Below are 20,200 nucleotides of genomic sequence, written 5' to 3'. Positions count from 1 at the left end.
GCGCCCTGTGGACCACCTTGAATTGTATCCGGCTGAGCCTGGCACACAGTGAGGATGCATTGACTCGTCTCAGGACCTCCTCCCATTACTCTTCCAGCCACAGAAACATTAAATTAAACCCACTTAAAATTATGCCTTCTAATATTTACCAATACAAATCTAATTCCCTTAAAACTATTTTTGTTTTCCTATGTGACTAATGTAGGATTTTAGATATATTGGATTATAAACACGTGGCAATTTAAGGGTGAACAACCTGGGGTTAGACTGTGGTTGTCATGGTTTTAAGAAGAACCTTGTTTTGCAAGACCAGGAGGCTTTTAGGAGCCCGAGGTGAAATTGACCAGTTTTCAACGTGGGATAATGCAGTGTTATTTGACTAGGGCGAGTTCCTGGGGAGTTGACTTGTTTTCATCTTGGGGAGATGATGTCATTGCTGGGTGGAGCTCTGGTATTCAGACATTTTGAGAAAGCTTTTTGAGTTGAGTTCTAATCTGGCTACCCTCTTCAACCACAAGAAAGGTATTTTGCTCTCACAGAGGATAGTTTAAATTAGAGAATAATTGTATTTAAACCAGAGTAGACTTGCCTGAGGGCAAAGGGAAAGCTAAAACACATCAGTTGGAACAGCTTTTCGAAGACATCCAGCCAGAGTCTGCATGGGTCGTAACAGGAGCCAAATCTGTTCTGGAAAACAAATATGACTCTGTGTCATTGGGACGGATTGAGAGCTGTATTTTCTTTCTTTCTTGTTTAATTGTGAATTAAGATAGTAATTAAGGATATTGAGCACAGAACATACAGTGCAGAAGGAGGCCACTTGGCCCATCGAGTCTGCACCGACCCACTTAAGCCCTCACTTCCACCCTAACCCCATAACCACTCCTAACCTTTTATTTTTTGGACACTAAGGGGCAATTTTATCACGGCCAATCCACCTAACCTGCACGTCTTTGGACTGTGGGAGGAAACTGGAGCACCCGCAGGAAACCCACACAGATACCGAGAGAATGTGCGGACTCCGCACAGACAGTGACCCAGCGGGGAATCGAACCTGGGGCCCTGGAGCTGTGAAGCCACAGTGCTAACCACTATGCTGCCGTACTGCCCTTTTAAAAAAAACTTGGAATCTTCACTACACTCATCTGAGAAACACTCATACCCTGCCCTCACCAACAACTGACCTTTGTATTTACTATATTGAGTAGTATTGTTTAAGGGTATTTGTAAGCTATTTTCAGGTCTGATGTTAAAGAGTTTAATGTTGTTTTAATCAAGGTTTGTTTAAAAATACCGAATCCCTATTTCTTTGTGCAATCACGCCTTTCCTCACAGTCTTACAAAATGAATTAAAATATTGGGGTTTGGGCCCAGTACCCTAACCGCTGTTGGGGTCTGGGCTGGGATCCGAATACCTAACACAAGGGATAGGCATCAGGGTCGGAGAATTGCCCGGGGCCGGCGTCAATCCCGCCCCCGCCGTGTCCCGAATTCTCCACCCCCCCGAGATTCGGCGGGGGCGGGAATCGCGCCGGTCGGCGGGCCCCATGCGCCGGTTTTCCGGCCCGCGATGGGCCGACGTCCCGCCGCTGACAGGCCTCTCCCGCCGGCGGGAATCAAAACACCTACCTGACCAGCGGGATTGGCGGCGCGGGCGGGCTCCGGGGTCCTGGGGGGGGGGAGCGTGGGGCGATCTGACCCTGGGGTGTGCCCTCACAGTGGCCTGGCCCGCGATCAGGGCCCACTGAACGGCGGGCGGGCCTGCGCCGTGGGGGCACTCTTTTTCTTCTGCACCGCCATGGCCTTAACCATGGCAGGGGCGGAAGAGACCCCCTCTCCTGCGCCTGCGCCGGTATGACTTCAGCAGCCGCTGATGCACCGGCGCATGCGCGGACTTCCGCCGGCCAGATGCCTCAACGTGCTTTTCTGCCAATGAAGTACTTCTGAAGTAATCACTGTTGTAATGTAGGGAAGCACTGTTGCCAATTTGCTCACGGTAAAGTCTCACAAACAGCAGTGTAACATTGATCAGATAATGTGTTTTTAGTGATGGTGATTGTGAGATATAAATCGCTTTATCATCTCACTGAAGAGTGGTACCCTCTGATAGCGTAGCAGTCCTTCAATACTGCACCTTCATTTTTGTACTCAAGTCCTGGAGTGGGGCTTTAACCTAGAACCGTGTGATAAGAGGCGAGAGTGCCACAGCTAGAAAGCAAATGAGGGAACTATTTTTTTTGGTGTGGCCTGGCTGGAATGCAGCGACTGAAATAACGGCAGAAGAAGATTAGGTAATAACTTTCAAAAGGGAACTCAATAAAGTGAGAAGGGAAAATTAGCAGAGCAAGGGGAATGGGGGTAAGTGGATAGCTCTCTCCCTAGAACCAGCAGAGGCACAGTGGGCTGAAGTCTTTTGCGCCGTACAATTCTATGAGAGGTAAAACCAGATAGGGCGAGAAATACTAAGCAGGCCTTTTAGCATCTGTGGAGAGAGGAATAGAGTCAACGTTTCATGTTACCTTTCATGCTAAGTGTTTGAATACTGATGCCTTTCTAATTTTGATATTTGAACAGGATGTTCTGATGGAGCTGTTGGAACAATGTGCTGATGGACTTTGGAAGGCTGAACGCTACGAGCTTATTTCTAATGTCTACAAGCTAATTATTCCAGTTTATGAGAAAAGGCGTGAATTTGAGGTAAGTCACATTTAGCCCTCGCAAAAGTTACAGGGGTGTAGGACAAAATGAACAAATAATGGACAAGTCTAACCAAGACTAACCTTCGAACAAGTAGTATCTTAATGCCAGATTATTCTTATTAATGTTTTAAAGGCGGAGAAGTGTGGAGGCCCATGTACTTTGTTGGGGGGGAAAAAAATCAGTGTTTTATGTGGGTGGAGATTCCTTTACGAACTAGGATCCAAGTTCTGGTTAAAAAAGAGGTTCTGATTAAGGGGGGGGGATGAAAATAGGAGGCACGGCAGTGTTAGATAAGGACAGGGAACTCAGTATACGGGTAATTATGTAATAGGGCGTGGGCAGTAGGGGACATTGTTTTTTAGGTTTTTCGCGTGTGTCGGCCACGCGGTTGTTTAAGAAATGTTCACGTGTTAAACTGTGAAAATTACAAATGCTTCAATAAAATATTTTCTGGAAAAAAAGGTTCTGGTAAGTGACCACGGGACCAGGTTGCTTTGCGGATGAACATAGGAAAAAGGGTTGACACGTTAATTATAGGAGTGAGTAAGTTCCTAGGAGCGGTTCTCTATTCAAATAGTTCAGTTTAGGAGCAGAGAGCATTTCAGTTGAAATTCTGAGTGTTGGCTAAAATAGTTAAAACTCTTATTAACTCAAGGACTCGACCAACAATAAGTTGAATTTCTGATATCGCCCAACCCAGCCCAAGAAATCTCAGGTCGTTGACTAATGGGTTAACCTTCCAATATCTGACCTGAGGGTTTTGGGGTGTAAGTTAGCAGGTGGTGAAGGAAAGTGGAGTTAATACATTCAATTTAGCGTGTAAGTAATTATGTCCATTGTGTTTTGATTATCTTTATTGCAGCCGACATTTTACAGTAAAAGTTATTGTACTTCTTGTTCTTTGACTTTTCTGTGGTAAAATGCTTTTGTTTCGATCAAGAACCTTCTGGCTTTATTCTTTTAGTAAACACCTGGATTTTTGAGTTCTTAAAAAAAACCTGATAACATTACTGATCTCTACCGAGATCATAACAGACGGAGAAAAAAAAAAGATTTAGGTGGATGATACAAGAACTGAGATGTTCTACCCATCAGAGCGGATGGGGCAGCCTGGGATTCCTTTCTCCAGAGAAGGAAAGGTTGAGGGACATCCCTGTGGGAGATCTTTGTAATTATGAAAAAGTTCGATAGGTAGATGTCGGGATGTTTCCATGTGGGAGTGGGGGGGGGAGGGGGACAAATAATGCTCTTCAAATCAAAGAAACAAAATGAGGGAAATTATTCTCTTTGCCTATTGAATCATAGAATTTACAGTGCAGAAGGAGGCCATTCCGCCCATCGAGTCTGCACTGGCCCTTGGAAAGAGCACCCTACCTAGGCTCACACCTCCACCCTATCCCCACACCTCCACCCTATCCCCGTAACCCCACCCAACCTTTTTTTGGACACTAAGGGCAATTTAACATGGCCAGTCCACCTAACCCTGCACATCTTTGGACTGTGGGAGGAAACCGGAGCACCCGGAGGAAACCCATGCAGACACGGGGAGAACGTGCAGACTCCGCGCAGACAGTGACCCAAGCCGGGAATCGAACCTGGTACCCTGGCGCTGTGAAGCCATAGTGCTAATCACTGTGCTACCATGCTGGCCAAAATTGTGATTGATTGATTGATTTGATTTATTGTCACATGTACCAAAGTACAGTGAAAGGTATTTTTCTGCGGCCGAGGGAACATACATTGTGCTGAGCGAGTTCGTAAGGAAAGATGTTCAGTTTGTCTCTTTTTATTGTGTATCTTGCAGAAACTTGCCCATCTCTATGATACGCTTCACCAAGCTTACAAAAAGATTGCGGAAGTCATCCAAACTGGAAAGCGACTCCTCGGTACCTACTTTCGGGTAGCCTTTTTTGGGCAGGTAATTAATTGTCTGCTTTCTGTTTCATGTCTATAATTGACCAGTTTCTATAGCGCGCAACTTGAAACTTAACTGCAGTAAAGCGGGGACTGATGTGTCCTTCGAAAAGACTTGGTAGTTTTTGGACAAAAACTCTAAAAGTTTTCATAGTGTAAAATTGAGAAACTGTTTCCATTGGCGGCCGGTGGGGGGGGGGGGGGGGGGGGGGGGGGGGGGCAGGCAGGCAGTAACCACAGGGCCACAGATTTAAGGTAATCATTGAAAGAACCAGGGAGAGAGAGCGTTTCAGGAAAGAAGTTTTTATGATCAATGGTAACTTTCTAAAGGGTATTGGCTATATACTTGAAAATTGCAGGACTCTGGGGAAAGAGCAGGGGGAGTGGGAGTAATTAGATAACTCTTTCAAAGGGGCAGAATAGGGGTACTGGGCAGAATGGCCTGCTGCAAGATTTCTGTCCGTAATTCTGATTGTTCATTCTCATTGTTGGTCTTCCAAATACTTGCAGCCTGATTCATTTAAAGATGTTCTGAATTAAAATTGGACCAACGTGTGATTCATGAAGTTACAGAATGAATTTTGTATTATTCTGAAGTTAATTCAGTGGAGGGGTTTGAGGCAAGGTGTGGGATGTTCGTGACCGTGTTTGAGGAGTTGTTCGTCGGGGGGGGGGGTTTGTTGGGGGTTTGTGTTACCTGAATTGTTTATGTGTTGTAACTTTTTATATACATTTGTAATAAAATACATTTAACTTCTGAAGTTAAGTTGTAATCAAGTGGAAATGTGAATGAATGTGCTCAGAAATCTATGGGGCAGTTAAAAACAGATTTAAGTTGAAAACACTTCTTTATCTTAACAATGCCTGTTTTTAAAAAATATTGATTTGAATTTTTTTATTTACTAAATGCCTTACTATTCATAGCATTTATGTTGAGTTGCAGCATCTCATTAATACATTCTTTCCACTCTTTCCCCCTCTTAAAGGCAGCGGTAAGTTGTGCATTAAGTTGGGTCCTATTGTGTGAGCGTTTAATATGCCTTGGTGTGGCCTTGTCCGTTTGTGTCTGAAGTCATCTGCTTTGCCATCATAACAATGTAGCTAAATGTAGAGGGTAGAAGCGTTGTGTTGGGAACACCATCCACCGCCTTGCCTTGTTCATAGTGGTGCATGTAGAGGAGTGAAAAACAATTTGGCTGATTCTGCAATCCACTTTGCATTTAATAAAATCACCAGTCCATTTAAACAAGAATTATAGCACACACAGTCTTAAAAATCACCAAAGCATTGTCATGTTTGATGGGGGCTTTTGTTTGTGGTTAGGTTTGCTGTGTTCTTTAGTTTTAGGTGATTCCTCTAACGTGACTGCTAGGAATAAATGTGATTGTCATTTTGTTCTTTGTTTTTATTAACCTTCATAGCAATACCAGTTTACAGACAATGAGAGAGATGTGGAGGTAAATCAATAATGGTATCACATATAATGCAGTAAAGCTGACTGCATTAAAGGCACTCTGATTTGATGTGGGTAGTTTTGTCAATCTATCAAAAATGCGCATTGTCCATGCTTCATAAAACTCTTGTACATCACCCATTATATTCTATTAGTGACATGATACTTCGTGCACCCAGGTGTATTGCAGTATTTGTCTACACTTTAGACTGGTTCAACTCCGTGTGCTGCATTTAGTTTTTCCCAACTGTTTCCTTTTCTCATCTGTCCCTATCTTCAGTGCTATACATAATGTCTTAATATACCGGGCCCGAAATGTGACCCGAATCTGGACAAAACACTACCTGAGTCACACAACGTGGACTGCTTTTGGGGGCCGCTGGTACTGAGGTATCTAGAGGGTTACGGCAGCCAGCAGCACACATGAGCAAAAGCCTTGCTTACTGTTTGGAGAAGCAGGACTTGCATCCAAGAGCCGATCTTTGTTTCAAAGAGCAACATGTCATTAAAACCTCAGACATGGCACAGAGCGTAAAAACCATTCTACCCGATCCCTCGCTTAACAGAAATGGGAGGAATTGACCGCAAATCTTCGCAGTCAGATAAATCTTAACTTTGAGTTGCGTTAAAAAAAAAAGTGAGTTTTCACAATTCTTACATTATTCTAAAATGAACCTTTTCTGCGTGTTTTAAATTCATTTGGTTGCAGAGGAGGATTTGCGATTAATTCCGTTTGTCAACCCCCTTCTGTTCAAGATTTGTCAGTCTTATGTTCTGACCGTGTACTAACCTGAAAAGCAGTCCCGCTTGGTGTTGTGGAAAACTGGCACTGAGTTTTCATCTTATTGCCATTGGAAGAAAAATGAGACCAAGATTCTTCTCCCCCAAAGGAACTGCAAAAGTGTATTCATAAAAAAACAAACAAGATTACCTGGCAATGTGGCATTGACTGGATTGAATCCTTATACAGTAACATATAACTGGAGATGACAATCGCTGTAGATTCACGGCTGTTCCTCCCAAAAATTATTCAGAATCAGTTGGCTTTAATGGTGCACTTGGGGAAATTTGGAGAATCTTTTGTTTGTTTGTCTTTTTCAAAGCTTTTTTGAGTTGACTTTGGTTCATCACCCAACACACCTGCTGAAAGAGAGTGCTTTTCTCACGTGACTTACTTACCATCGTTTTCAACAGGGGTTTTTTGAAGATGAGGACGGCAAGGAATACATTTACAAAGAGCCCAAACTGACCCAGCTTTCCGAGGTGTCCCAGCGACTCCTGAAACTTTACTCAGACAAGTTTGGCCCGGAGAACGTGAGGATGATTTACGATGACGGCAAGGTGAGGAGAGCTGCGTTTGAAAATATCTGCCTTCTTTGCCAATTCGCTTTTCTCAGCTCTCCCTTGTCACTTAATCTCATGCAACCTGTTGCCTCTTTTGATGCATTGCTTCCCGTAAGAATCTCATATGGCGTCCTTCCGGGAGTTTCCAAAATTTCTACATTTCTGGAAGATATGAGGTGTACAAACTGTTCGTCCAGCATTGTCGATTGTTTTAAGATCATAAAAAAACATTTTATTAACTCCCACGTTCATTTTGCTGATTAATGTTACATGACCGGCTTTGGAAAGACTTTCTGGTTCCAAACATGTGTTAGAAACGAGGTAAACAGGGCCCTTGTCTAATTGGCAAAAGAATTAAAGGAAAAATGATGTCCTCACTGCTCATGGTTAAAAAAAGCTAACATGCATCATTAACTGCATTAGCAGACTCTCCACCCCATGGAATCATAAACAACACCTTCCAAATCCACACCCTCTGCCACTTAGAACAGTGGGAGGAAGCCTGTGGCCCTTGGCCAGCACAGCCTATCTGGGTTCTGAGTGCAGCCTACCAGACATCTTGTTCACCGTTGACCGTGTGCAGGGTTGCCACGTTCCGCTGGTTTCTATCGGTGTAACCTTTTTCTGACCTACGGTAAGACTAAAGTGATGTGCAGGTAAAGCAAGGTCACATGACGTGAGGTACATAGAACAGTATAGCACAGAACAGGCCCTTCGGCCCTCGATGTTGTGCCGAGCTTTGTCCGAAACCAAGATCAAGCTATCCCACTCCCTGTCATTCTGCTGTGCTCCGTGTGCCTATCAAATAACCACTTGAAAGTTCCTAAAGTGTCCAACTCCACTATCACAGCAGGCAGTCCATTCCACACCCTAACCACTCTCTGAGTAAAGAACCTACCTCGGACATCCTTCCTATATCTCCCACTCTGAATCTTATAGTTATGCCCCCTTGTAACAGCTACATCCACCCGAGGAAATCGTCTCTGAACATCCACTCTATCTATCTCCCTCATCATCTTATAAACTTCTATTAAGTCGCCTCTCATCCTCCTCCGCTCCAAAGAGAAAAGCCCTAGCTCCCTCAATCTTTCCTCATAAGACCTACCCTCCAAACCAGGCAGCATCCTGGTAAATCTCCTTTGCACCCTTTCCAATGCTTCCACATCCTTCCTATAGTGAGGTGACCAGAACTGCACACAATATTCCAAGTGTGATCTCACCAGGGTCATGTACAGTTGCAGCATAACCCCATTGCTCTTAAACTCAAGCCCCCTGTTAATAAACGCTAACACACTATAGGCCTTCTTCACGGTTCTATCCACTTGAGTGGCAACCTTCAGAGATCTGTGGACATGAACCCCAAGAGCTCTCTGTTCCTCCACACTCCTCAGAACCCTGCCATTGACCCTGTAATCTGCATTCAAATTTTTCATACCAAAATGAATCACCTCACACTTATCAGGGTTAAACTCTTCCTGCCATTTTTCGGCCCAGCTCTGCATCCTGTCAATGTCTCTTTGCAGCCTACAACAGCCCTCCACCTCGTCCACTACTCCACCAATCTTGGCGTCATCAGTAAATTTACTGACCCACCCTTCAGCCCCATCCTCAAAGTCATTGATAAAAATCACAAATAGCAGAGGACCCAGCACTGATCCCTGTGGTACACCGCTGGTAACTGGTCTCCGGTCTGAAAATTTTCCATCCACCACTACCCTCTGTCTTCTATGTGATAGCCAGTTACTTATCCAATTGGCCAAATTTCCCTCTATCCCACACCTCCTTACTTTCTTCATGAGCCGACCATGGGGAATCTTTCAAACGCCTTACTAAAATCCATGTATACAACATCAACTGCTCTACCTTCATGTACATACTTAGTTACCTCCTCAAAGAATTCAATCAAATTTGTGAGGCAATATTTACCCTTCACAAATCCGTGTTGACTATCCCGGATTAAGCTGCATCTTTCCAAATGGTCATAAATCCTATCTTTCAGGACCTTCACCAAGGAGAGGGGCTGTGTTTTTGAGGATGAGAGTGTGATACAGGCGGGTAGGCTGGAGGAGGTAGATGTTCTGAGGGTGGATGTATTAGCAATTTTGAAAAACCTTAGGGTCGACAAGTCCCCTGTGCCGGATGGGATATATCCTAGGATTCTTTGGGAGGCAAGGGTTGAGATTGCAGAGCCTTTGGCTTTGATCTTTGGGTCCTCGCTGTCCACGGGGATAGTGCCAGAGGACTGGAGAGTGGTGAATGTTGTTCCTCTGTTCAAGAAAGGGAATAGGAATGACCCCGCTAATTATAGGCCAGTTCGTCTTACTTTGGTGTGTGCTGATTGCTCACAACATTGACTGTGAGAGCTGTGCGCTCCCTCAATCAAGTGTAAATATTTATTTTTATACTACTTGGGATTGTTTTCAGTTCTATTAATATACAAATGATGAAGCATTTTCTATAACTCATTATGAAATAATTTGGCGTGTATTAAATGTATTTGATCTTATTCAAGGGTCCTGGCTGGTGAACAAGCCCCGATTTCAACTTTCACTAACATAGAAGGACAAGTGCAGCACACACATGGGAACACCACCACCTGCAAATTCCCCTCCAAGTCACGCACCATCCTGACTTGGAAATACATCGCCTTTCCTTCTCTGTCACTGATCGAACCCCGGGGGGTGCCCCCACGGAGGCCTGGCCCGCGATCGGGGCCCCCCCGCTCAGACTCCCGGCCAGTGCCCTGGGTGCACTCTTTCTCCTCCGCGGCCGCCACGGCCTTCGCCATGGCGGAAGCGGAAGAGAACCCCACATCGCGCATGTCCCGACCGGCGAAAGCCTTTTGGCCAGCCCTGCTGCCGGGGGCGCCGGTTTTTTGCGCCAGTCTTCTGGTGCCAACCGCTCCGGCGTGGGGCTGGCCCCCAAAGGTGGGGAGAATTCCCCATCTTTGGGGAGGCCCGACCCCTGAGTGGTTGGCGCCACTCCCCTACGCCGGGACCCTCCGTCACGCCGGGTAGGGGAGATTCCCGCCCATGATGTGGAGATGCCGGCGTTGGACTGGGGTGAGCACAGTAAGAAGTCTGACAACACCAGGTTGAAGTCCAAAAGGTTTTTTTGAATCACTAGCTTTAGGACCATGCTCCTTCCTCAGGTGAATGAAGAGGTGGGTTCCAGAAACATTTATATGGACAAATCTGGCCTGGGCTTGCAAAATCCTGCCAACTGTCCTGGCTTGAGACAATTCACACCTCTTTAACCTGGGGTTACCCCTATCCCTGGATCTGTTAAGACTTAATTACCTGCAAATGCTCGCATTCAGAGCATTGTCTTGCATCTTTGAATTTCTCTATATATATGTTTCTGGAACATACCTCTTCATTCACCTGAGGAAGGAGCAGTGCTCTGAAAGCTAGTGATTTGGAACAAACCTGTTGGACTTTAACCTGGTGTTGTCAGGGATGTGTCAGGGATTCTCAAGAGGCCAGAATTGGAGGAACACCGAGATCTTGGAGTGTTGTTGGCTGGAGGGGATTTCAGAGATGGGGAGGGCTGAGGTCATCCATGTGCACGACGAAAGAGCAGTGACCCCTACATTGACCCCAGTGCCGCAGTGGCCCGCTTGTCTTTGATCTGAACAACAGTCATTCACCACACAAATATCAAGTGAAAGGTTTGGCTGAGTAACCTGTCATTCATGGGGCTGAGTCGGTTGGAAGGCAGCATCTTGGAAAATAAGAGAGAATTTACATTTATATAATAATAATAATCTTTATTAAATGTCGCAAGTAGGCTTACACTAACAGTGCAATTAAGTTACTTTGAAAATCCCCTAGTCGCCACATTCCAGCACCTGTTCAGGTACACTGTGAACAGCACGGTAGCACTGTGGTTAGCACTGTTGCTTCACAGCACCAGGGTTCCAGGTTCGATTCCCAGCTCGGGTCACTATCTGTGCGGAGTCTGTACTGCGGAGTCTGAACGTTCTCCCCGTGTCTGCGTGGGTTTCCTCCGGTTGCTCCGGTTTCCTTTCACAAGTCCCGAAAGACGTGCTTGTTGGGTGAATTGGACATTCTGAATTCTCCCTCTGTGTACCCGAACAGGCGCCGGAATGTGGCGACTAGGGGATTTTCATGGTAACTTCATTGCAGTGTTAATGTAAGCCTACTTGTGACAATAAAGATTATTATGATTATTGAGGGGGGAATGAGAAGGACCACATCACCTACCAGCATGTCTTTTGGGACTTATGGGAGGAAACCGGAGCACCCGGAGAAAACCCATGCAGACACGGGGAGAACGTGCAGGCAGCGACCCAAGCCAGGAATGGAACCTGAGACCCTGATGCTGTGAAGCAACAGTGCTAACCACTGTGCTACCGTGCCACCCTGGATCCTATTCAAGACCACCTCTCTGCCATTCATACTGGCACAATCTGTCTTCCTTACTATAGCTAGATGCCTTCATTCATTTCAATGTGTCTTGTACTCTTTCTTTTTTTAAGTTGTAATGTGTTCCTCTGTCAAAATGATAACCTGTCCTAGACGTAAAGCCGCAGATTATATTTACTCCAGAGAAGTTATATTCTTTTTGAAAAGGTCAATCCAAAGACTTGGACTCGAAATATGCCTACATCCAAGTGACATACGTAACTCCATATCTTGAAGAGAAGGAGTTGCTGGACAGAAAAACAGATTTTGAGAAAAGTCACAATATCCAGCGGTTTGTGTTTGAGATGCCGTTCACCATATCGGGCAAGAAACAAGGCGGAGTTGAGCAACAATGCAAGAGGAGAACAATTCTAACAAGTAAGTGCCATTTCTCATCACTTGGTCTTGCCCCAAAACAAAATTCCCAGAGTGTTGCTTCACCTCCCCGGCATTGCCCATCCGGAAAAGCCTCGATTGTGGAACTTTCGTCCATGTTTTCAAAACACTTCAGCCTCCCTATCTCTGTAATCCCCTCTCGCCAACAACACTCCAAGATCAGTGCGCTCCTCCAATCCTAGCCTCCTAAGCATCCCCAATTATTTGCTTGACCATTGGCAGCCGTGCCTTCAGTCGCCTGGGCCCCCGAGTTCCGGAATTCCCTCTCTAAATCTCTCTGCCTCACTCTCCTTTCAGAAACATATTATAGTCCACATTTTGACCCAGGTTTTTGGTCATCAACCCTACTACCAGCGATGAGGGGTTTGTCTAACCAGCGATGAGGGGCTTGTCTAACCAGCGATGAGGGATTTGTCTAACCAGCGATGAGGGGTTTGTCTAACCAGCGATGAGGGATTTGTCTAACCAGCGATGAGGGGTTTGTCTAACCAGCGATGAGGGATTTGTCTAACCAGCGATGAGGGGTTTGTCTAACCAGCGATGAGGGGTTTGTCTTACCAGCGATGAGGGATTTGTCTAACCAGTGATGAGGGGTTTGTCTAACCAGCGATGAGGGGTTTGTCTAACCAGCGATGAGGGATTTGTCTAACCAGCGATGAGGGGTTTGTCTAACCAGCGATGAGGGGTTTGTCTTACCAGCGATGAGGGATTTGTCTAACCAGTGATGAGGGGTTTGTCTAACCAGCGATGAGGGGTTTGTCTTACCAGCGATGAGGGGTTTGTCTAACCAGCGATGACAAGTTTGTCTTACCAGCGATGAGGGGTTTGCCTTACCAAAGATGAGAGGTTTGTCTTACCAAAGATGAGGGTTATGTCTTATGAAGACAAATTGAGCAGTTTAGGCCTATACTCTCTCGAGTTTAGAAGAATGAGAGGAGATCTAATTGAGGTAAATAAGATGATCGACGGTATTGACAAAGTAGCGGAGGCCTCCTCTTGTGGGGCAATCTAGAAGGCGAGGTTACAGTTTAAGGATAAGGAGTAGTAGATTTAAAATGGAGATGAGGAGAAATTACTTCCCCCAAAGGGTCGTGAATCTGTGGAATTCACTCCCCCAGAGTACAGTGGATGCCGGGGCTTTGAGTAAATTTAAGGAGGAGGTAGACATCATTTTAATTAGTAACGGAACGGGTTGAAGGAGAATGGGCAGGAAAGTGGAGTTGAGGCCAGGATGAGATCAGTCATGAGCGTATTGAATGACAGAGCGGGTTCGAGGGACTGAATTGCCCACTCCAGCTCGTAGTTCTTATCTCGTTCTATGGCTTGGTGTCAAATTTAGTCCAATAATGCTCCTCTGAATTTTTTATATCTTAAAGGTGCTGCATTAATGCAGATTGTTGTATAGCTATCACCTGCCTCGACTTTGCAGCAAAGTGAAATTATTCTTTGTTTTTGACGCTAAACATCTGACCAACTCCCCAAGATGCACTTCGAGTGTGATCTGTTGAAATTATTTATGTTGTCACTGTATATGAAATCTTTTTTGCCAGTTTAAAGTTATCAGAATCAATACAAAACAAATTGCAGGAGGGATTATCAATAAGTGTTTTTTAAATGTTGCCCACACATTGGATCATCACCATCTACAATGCATCAGTCAGGAGTGTAATGGAATCATCTCCACTTGCCTGGGTGAGTGCGGCTCCAACAACACTCAAGAGGCTCAACACCATCCAGGGCAAAGCAGCCCCGCTTGATTGGTACCCCGTCCACAAAAGGGAGAGTCAGGGGACCACCCTGCCCTGTCCTGACCACCCAGAGATCCCCAATGGCCTGGAAAAAAAACCAGGTGCCGTTACGCCTGGTCCACGTCTGTGTAGACCACGTCTGTGTGGACCACGTCTGTGTGGACCACGTCTGTGTAGACCACGTCTGTGTAGACCACGTCTGTGTGGACCACGTCTGTGTAGACCACGTCTGTGTAGACCACGTCTGTGTGGACCACGTCTGTGTGGACCACGTCTGTGTGGACCAGTACTAAAAGGTACCCGGTTGAGGCCTCGCTGGAGAGGCCGTTAATTACCTGGAGCCCAGAGAATCCGGTGCATCTCTACATAATAGGCTCATTTAAAGGGCGAGATCCAGATCGCGAGATTCAGCAGCCTCATCCTGTCACCAAGTCTGGTGCAACATGGCCGGTAAGTCCCGCCCTCAGCCTCTGACCTGTTCTTGCAGCCACAGTATTAACGTGGCTCGTCCATTTCAGTTTCTGGTCACTGGTTAAACCCCCCCCCCCCCACCCCCAGGATGTTGATTGTGGGGGATTCTGTGATACTAATGCCATTGAATGTCAAGCGGTGGTTAGATCCTCTCTTGTTGTAGATGGTCATTGCCTGGCAGTTGTGTGGTGTAATGTTACTTGCCACTTGTCAGCCCAAGCCTGGATATTGTCCAGGTCTTGCTGCACTTGGCCACCCAGATTGGACACTGCTCCTGTATATGAGGAACCGTGAATGGAGCTGAGCATTGTGCAATCCTCAGCAAACATCCCCACATCTGACCTCGTGTCTGAAGGAACGTCATTGACGAAGCAGGTGAAGATTGTTGGGCCTAGGACACCACCCTGAGGAACTCCTGTCTCGATGTGCGGGACGGAGGATTGGCCTCCAACAACTACAACCTTCCTTTGTGCTAAGTATGACTTCAACCAGCGGAGAGTTTTCCCTGATTCCCGTTGCCTCCAGTTTTGATCCCATACGTTTTTTTAATAAATATTTTTATCCTCCTCCTTTTTCACATTTTATTTACAACAACAGATAATTAACAATGACAACAAATGCAATGGCAATCCCCTCATCCCACCCACTCTCAAACAGCTGCCAACATTTGGAATATAAAACACCAATGAAAAAGAATCATCATTAATTTATACATTCCAAACCCCCGCCCCAAACCCCCCCCCACCACAATGTTCGATGCCATCCAATTTGTGAAAATGCATGATGAACAAGGCCCCTGAGTTGTAGAATCCTTCCATCCTCCCCCTCAACTCGAACTTTACTTTCTCGAGTGTTAGGAACTCCAGCAGGTTCCCCCCACCACGCTCAGGACCCGCCTTCGGGCGATTAGCGAGGTGAAGGCTAAGACATCTGCCTCCGCACCCGCTTCCAACCCCCGGCCGATCTGACTCCCCGAATATGGCTTCTAGGGGACCCGGTTCGAGTCTCGCACGCACCACCTTTGAGATTACCCTAAAGACCTCCCTCCAATACCCCTCCAGTTTTGGGCAGGACCAAAACATATGAACGTATTGATGCAATGCTTGATCAAATGCTGCCTTGATGTCAAGGACAGCCACTCTTGCCTCACCACGATGGGATATCATAAGCCAGGAGGGTCTGAAAGAAGGAATCAGTCTTCGATATGGGGAATTGGGAAAGGATCACAAAAAAGACACTTGCAAGTTGTTTAATCTCGAGGGCGATTAAGGGTGGGCAGTAAATGCTGACTTTGCCATCAATACCCACATCCCCTGAATGAATAAAAATAACTCCCCAAGAGTGACTTGTGGAATTGTTCCTTATCGATATGAAGATATGAGGGGCTGGTTTAGCACAGGGCTAAATCGCTGGCTTTGAAAGCAGACCAAGGCAGGCCAGCAGCACAGTTCGATTCTCGTACCGGCCTTCCTGAACAGGCGCCAGAATGTGGCGACTAGGGACTTCTCACAGTAACTTAATTTGAAGCCTACTTGTGACAATAAGCGATTTTTATTTCATTTTCATATGAAACGAAAACCTGGGATTATAAAAAGAAAGAATTTGAATATGTATAGCACCTTTCATAACCTCAAGCTATCGCAAAGGGCTTTACAGCCAATGCAGTATTTCTGAAGTGTACTCACTGTTGCAATTTAGGAACAAGATTATGCACAAAACAACCTTTCCCAATCATGCATCACAGTTGGGTAATTGAAGAAGCCTTACCATAGTCCAATATCCGGTGTTGTTATGGAATGGTGCCAGCTGATGATCTTGGCTTTATCTTCCACACAGAGACCTCACGTAAAAAATGCTGTGCCGAGTGTTTTAATGATTATTTGATGACTCGCTGTAAAAAAAATCTTCACTTCGGCATTCATTAAAGTGAAATCTAATTAGCTTGTGTGTATGTATTTATCAGTTCCCAATTATTGTCATAATTCATTGATTACATGTTCACTTTGCCTGTTCACCTCTAGATTTAATTAGTCCAAAATCCCGACTGTATCCCGTTTCTATCCTACGCAAAGTATTACTTGGCTGTCCCCCAGGTTGTCTTGTGCAAAGCCCCGACACCTCCACCTTGCTCCTATCCTACATTGGTTCCCCAACCCCAAGAGAATTAAATTAACATCCCTGATCTTCAAATTCCTCCATTACCTCGTCCGCTTTACTGACTGTATCACCGCGACATTCACCAACCTTTCAGCCCCATCTCTTCAACCTCCGTTTAGTGTGACATTGTCACTGGACTAGTAAACAGTGGGCTAAACCGCTGGCTTGTAATGCAGAACCAGGCAGTAGCGCAGGTTCAATTCCCGTACCGGCCTCCCCAAACAGGCGCTGGAACGTGGCGACGAGGGGCTTTTCACAGTAACTCCATTGAAGCCTGCTTGTGACAATAAGCGAATAGTATTATTATATTATTATTATCCGAAGGCCCAGGATAGTCCTTTGGGGACATGGATTGAAATCGCCACACCGCAACGGTGGAACTTAAATTCAATTTAAAAAGACCGGCAGCAACATTGTGTCACATAGTCATACGGTTGGAACTAAGGGAGTGAATGGTTTCGTTTGAACTTTATTGAATTGCATTACAGGAAAGAAGATGTTGACGACCTTTGGCTCACTTTTCTCTCGGACCTTTGGTCACTTCGGGCTGCTTCTTCTGTTGATCGCAGATAATCAGTTGGTAGAACCAATGTCACAATGTGGAGGCCATTGTCTAAGTTAACAATTCACAGGGCAAGGTCACAAATGTTCAGAATAATAATAATAATTATAATCGCTTATTGTCACGAGTAGGCTTCAATGAAGTTACTGTGAAAAGCCCCTAGTCGCCACATTCCGGCACCTGTTCGGAGAGGGCGGTACGGGAATTGAGCACGCGCTGCTGGCCTTGTTCTGCATTACAAGCCAACTGTTTAGCCCACTGTGCTAATCCAGCCCCTAAAAGCATCGTAAATTCAAACGCTCTGACTGCTCCATCACTTTAGGAATAACTCACATCTGGGGCGAAATTCTCCCACCCCCAGCAGGGTCGGAGAATCGCCTGGGGCCGCCGAAAATCTCGCCCCCGCCGTGGCTGAGATTCTCCGCCACCCGGGAAGTGGCGGCGGCAGGAATCTCGCCACTCCGATCGGAGAGGCCCCTGCGGTGATTCTCCGGCCCGGATGGGCCGAAGTCCCGCCGCTGGGAGGCCTCTCCCGCCGCTGAGGTTTAAACCACCTCCGGAACGGCGGCATCAGCGGCGCGAGTGGGGTCCTGGGGGGGGCAGGGGGGCGATCGAACCCCGGGGGGTGCCCCCACACTGGCCTGTCCCGCGATCGGGGCCCCCCGCTCAGACTCCGGGCCAGTGCCCTGGGTGCACTATTTTCCTCCGCGTCCGCCACGGCCTCCGCCATGGCGGAGGCGGAAGGGAACCCCACATCGCGCATGCGGCGGCAGTGACGTCAGCGGCCGTCACTGCTGGCGCATGCGCGGACCGGCGAAAGCCTTTTGGCCAGCCCCGCTGCCGGGGGGCGCCGGTTTTTTGCACCAGTCTTCTGGTGGCAACCGCTCCGGCGCGGGGCTAGCCCCCAAAGGTGGGGAGAATTCCCCACCTTTGGGGAGGCGCGACCCCTGAGTGGTTGGCGCCACTCCCCTACTCCGGGACCCTCCGTCACGCTGGGTAGGGGAGAATGCCGCCCCGATGTGCAATACTTACTCAAGTTCACTGAATATCTCGCGCGTTTTTCAGAATTTTCTCGATTTGATGCCCTCAGCACATGGGACCACTCCCGGAAAGGAGACGTCCCACTCCTTATGAACTTTGTGTGTGAATTAACGTGGCGTTGCCTAGATCTCTGACAGGAACCCTCCTTCCTGTATTTAACCTAATGGGTCTTGTACATCCCTTGAGGTGAAGATGACCGTGTTCGTCCTCTGGGGTGTTTGTTGGGTTCCACTGGACATGTAGGTGACTGCTCAGGCTGACCTGTGCCCACAAGATTCTGTTGCAAACGGGACAGGATGATGCAAACCATTGAGCTTTGGGTCAGCTCAGGGCGTCCTCATCTTGCATTTTCCCTCTCTCTCCGATATCCGAAGGAGGAAGCACCGTTAATGGCCTTACCTTCGGCTGCCTACATCCTAAACTCTGGAATTTCATCACTAAACATAGGAACGGGATCATGTTCTGCCATTCTTTGAGATCATGCTTGATCTGGAACTTAACTCTCTGTAAATCTCTCTGCCTGTAAATAAATCTACCTGTTCCCGCTCCTTTAAGATGCCCTTAAAACCCAACTCTTTGAGCAAAAGTTTGGTCATCATTCCTAATATCTCCTTTTGCCCTGGAGCATTTTGCTATGTTAAAGGTGCTACAGACATGAAAGCAATTATTGTTAAATGTGATCTCGGGGAGATGCTGGTGTTGTGGTAATGTCACTGGACTGGTAATCCAGAGACCCTGGGGTAATGCTCTGGAGACATGGGTTCAAGTCTCACCTGGGCAGCTGGTGGAATTTAAATTCAATTATAAAATCTGGCATTGAAAATTACTCTAAGTATTGGTGACCAGGAAATCATCGTTGATTGTTGTAAAAACCCATCTGGTTCACTAATGTCCTTTAGCGAAGGAAATCTGCCATCCTTACTCGGTCTGGCCTACGTGTGACTCCAGACCCACAGCGATGTGGCTGACTCTTAACTGAGCCTCTGAAATGGCCTCGCAAGCCACTCAGCCAAACTAGAATGTAAGGTCATAGTTTTAGGATAAAGGGCAGCAGATCTTTAAAAAGATGAGGCAAAATTACTTCTCTCAAAGGGTCGTGAATCTGTGGTTGTCAGGCCATTGAGTAAATTTGAGGAGATAGACAGATTTTTAGTCAGTAACAGGTTGAAGGGTGGTGGAGAACGGGCAGGGAAATGGCGCTGAAGCCGAGAGAAGATCAGCCATGGTCGTATTGAATGGCGGAGCAGGCTCGAGGGGCTGAATGGCCCACTCCTGCTCCTCGTTCTTATGTTCAAGTGTGATTAGGGATGGGCAGCCAATGTTGGATTTCCAGCCACGCCCACATACCACCAAAAAATAAATCAAAAAAACTCTAGTCAGCAACAACTGTAGTTGATGTCTCCACTTGGGAGATGCCTCCCATCCATGGTTTGCGGTGAAATACCATGTTATTCTCAAATCTTGCAATGTCTCTGTTAGAATGTTTCTGATGAAAATGATCTTTAATCTTTGTTAGCAATGCACTGCTTTCCCTATGTGAAGAAGCGCATTCCCGTCATGTACCAACAACACATCGACCTGAATCCTATTGAGGTGGCAATAGATGAAATGGGCAATAAGGTGACAGAACTACAAACATTGTGCTCCTCTTCAGATGTCGATATGATCAAGTTGCAGCTGAAACTCCAAGGCAGTGTCATCGTACAGGTGATTCTTCTTTCTTTGATGATTCCTATGTAAATAGGAGAGTGTTTCTATATTGGGAGCAATTGGGAATTTGTGTTTCAAAATGTGCTGGCCAGTTAACTCGCTTATGTTTGAGGACACTAGTTGGTTTCTTAGTAAAATGAGTATTTCTTGACGTGCATAAACTTTTTTAAAAAGGTGCCAGTGCACCTGGGAAAATGAACACAGTTTGAAGGCCCAGCCTGATCCAGCACAATCGATGGAACCTTGACGTGGGGGTGTGGCCTGGTTAATGAGCGGT

The 20,200-nt window shown here is 46.4% G+C and overlaps 1 protein-coding gene across 12 annotated transcripts in view; it reads left to right on the top strand.

The window, feature by feature from the left end:
- dock9b (dedicator of cytokinesis 9b) overlaps positions 1-19,920 on the top strand; it is a 356,481-nt gene extending 336,561 nt beyond the window's left edge. For 9 of the 12 annotated variants that reach the window (XM_038819159.1, XM_038819160.1, XM_038819165.1 and 6 more), the window contains 7 exons: positions 2,575-2,697; positions 4,505-4,618; positions 5,601-5,606; positions 6,036-6,071; positions 7,262-7,408; positions 12,007-12,216; positions 19,730-19,920. In XM_038819159.1, coding sequence (XP_038675087.1) covers positions 2,575-2,697; positions 4,505-4,618; positions 5,601-5,606; positions 6,036-6,071; positions 7,262-7,408; positions 12,007-12,051 — 471 coding nt within the window. In that variant the 3' untranslated portion in view covers positions 12,052-12,216; positions 19,730-19,920. The remainder of the gene's footprint in view (positions 1-2,574; positions 2,698-4,504; positions 4,619-5,600; positions 5,607-6,035; positions 6,072-7,261; positions 7,409-12,006; positions 12,217-19,729) is intronic. The other 3 variants (XM_038819166.1, XM_038819158.1, XM_038819161.1) reach the window with 2 other exon arrangements.
- The last annotated feature ends 280 nt before the right edge of the window (positions 19,921-20,200 follow it).

The sequence above is a fragment of the Scyliorhinus canicula genome, chromosome 14 (genome assembly GCF_902713615.1).
Source record: "Scyliorhinus canicula chromosome 14, sScyCan1.1, whole genome shotgun sequence".
In the NCBI taxonomy this organism is placed as follows: Eukaryota; Metazoa; Chordata; class Chondrichthyes; order Carcharhiniformes; family Scyliorhinidae; genus Scyliorhinus; species Scyliorhinus canicula.
This window is presented reverse-complemented; position numbering and strand designations above follow the sequence as displayed.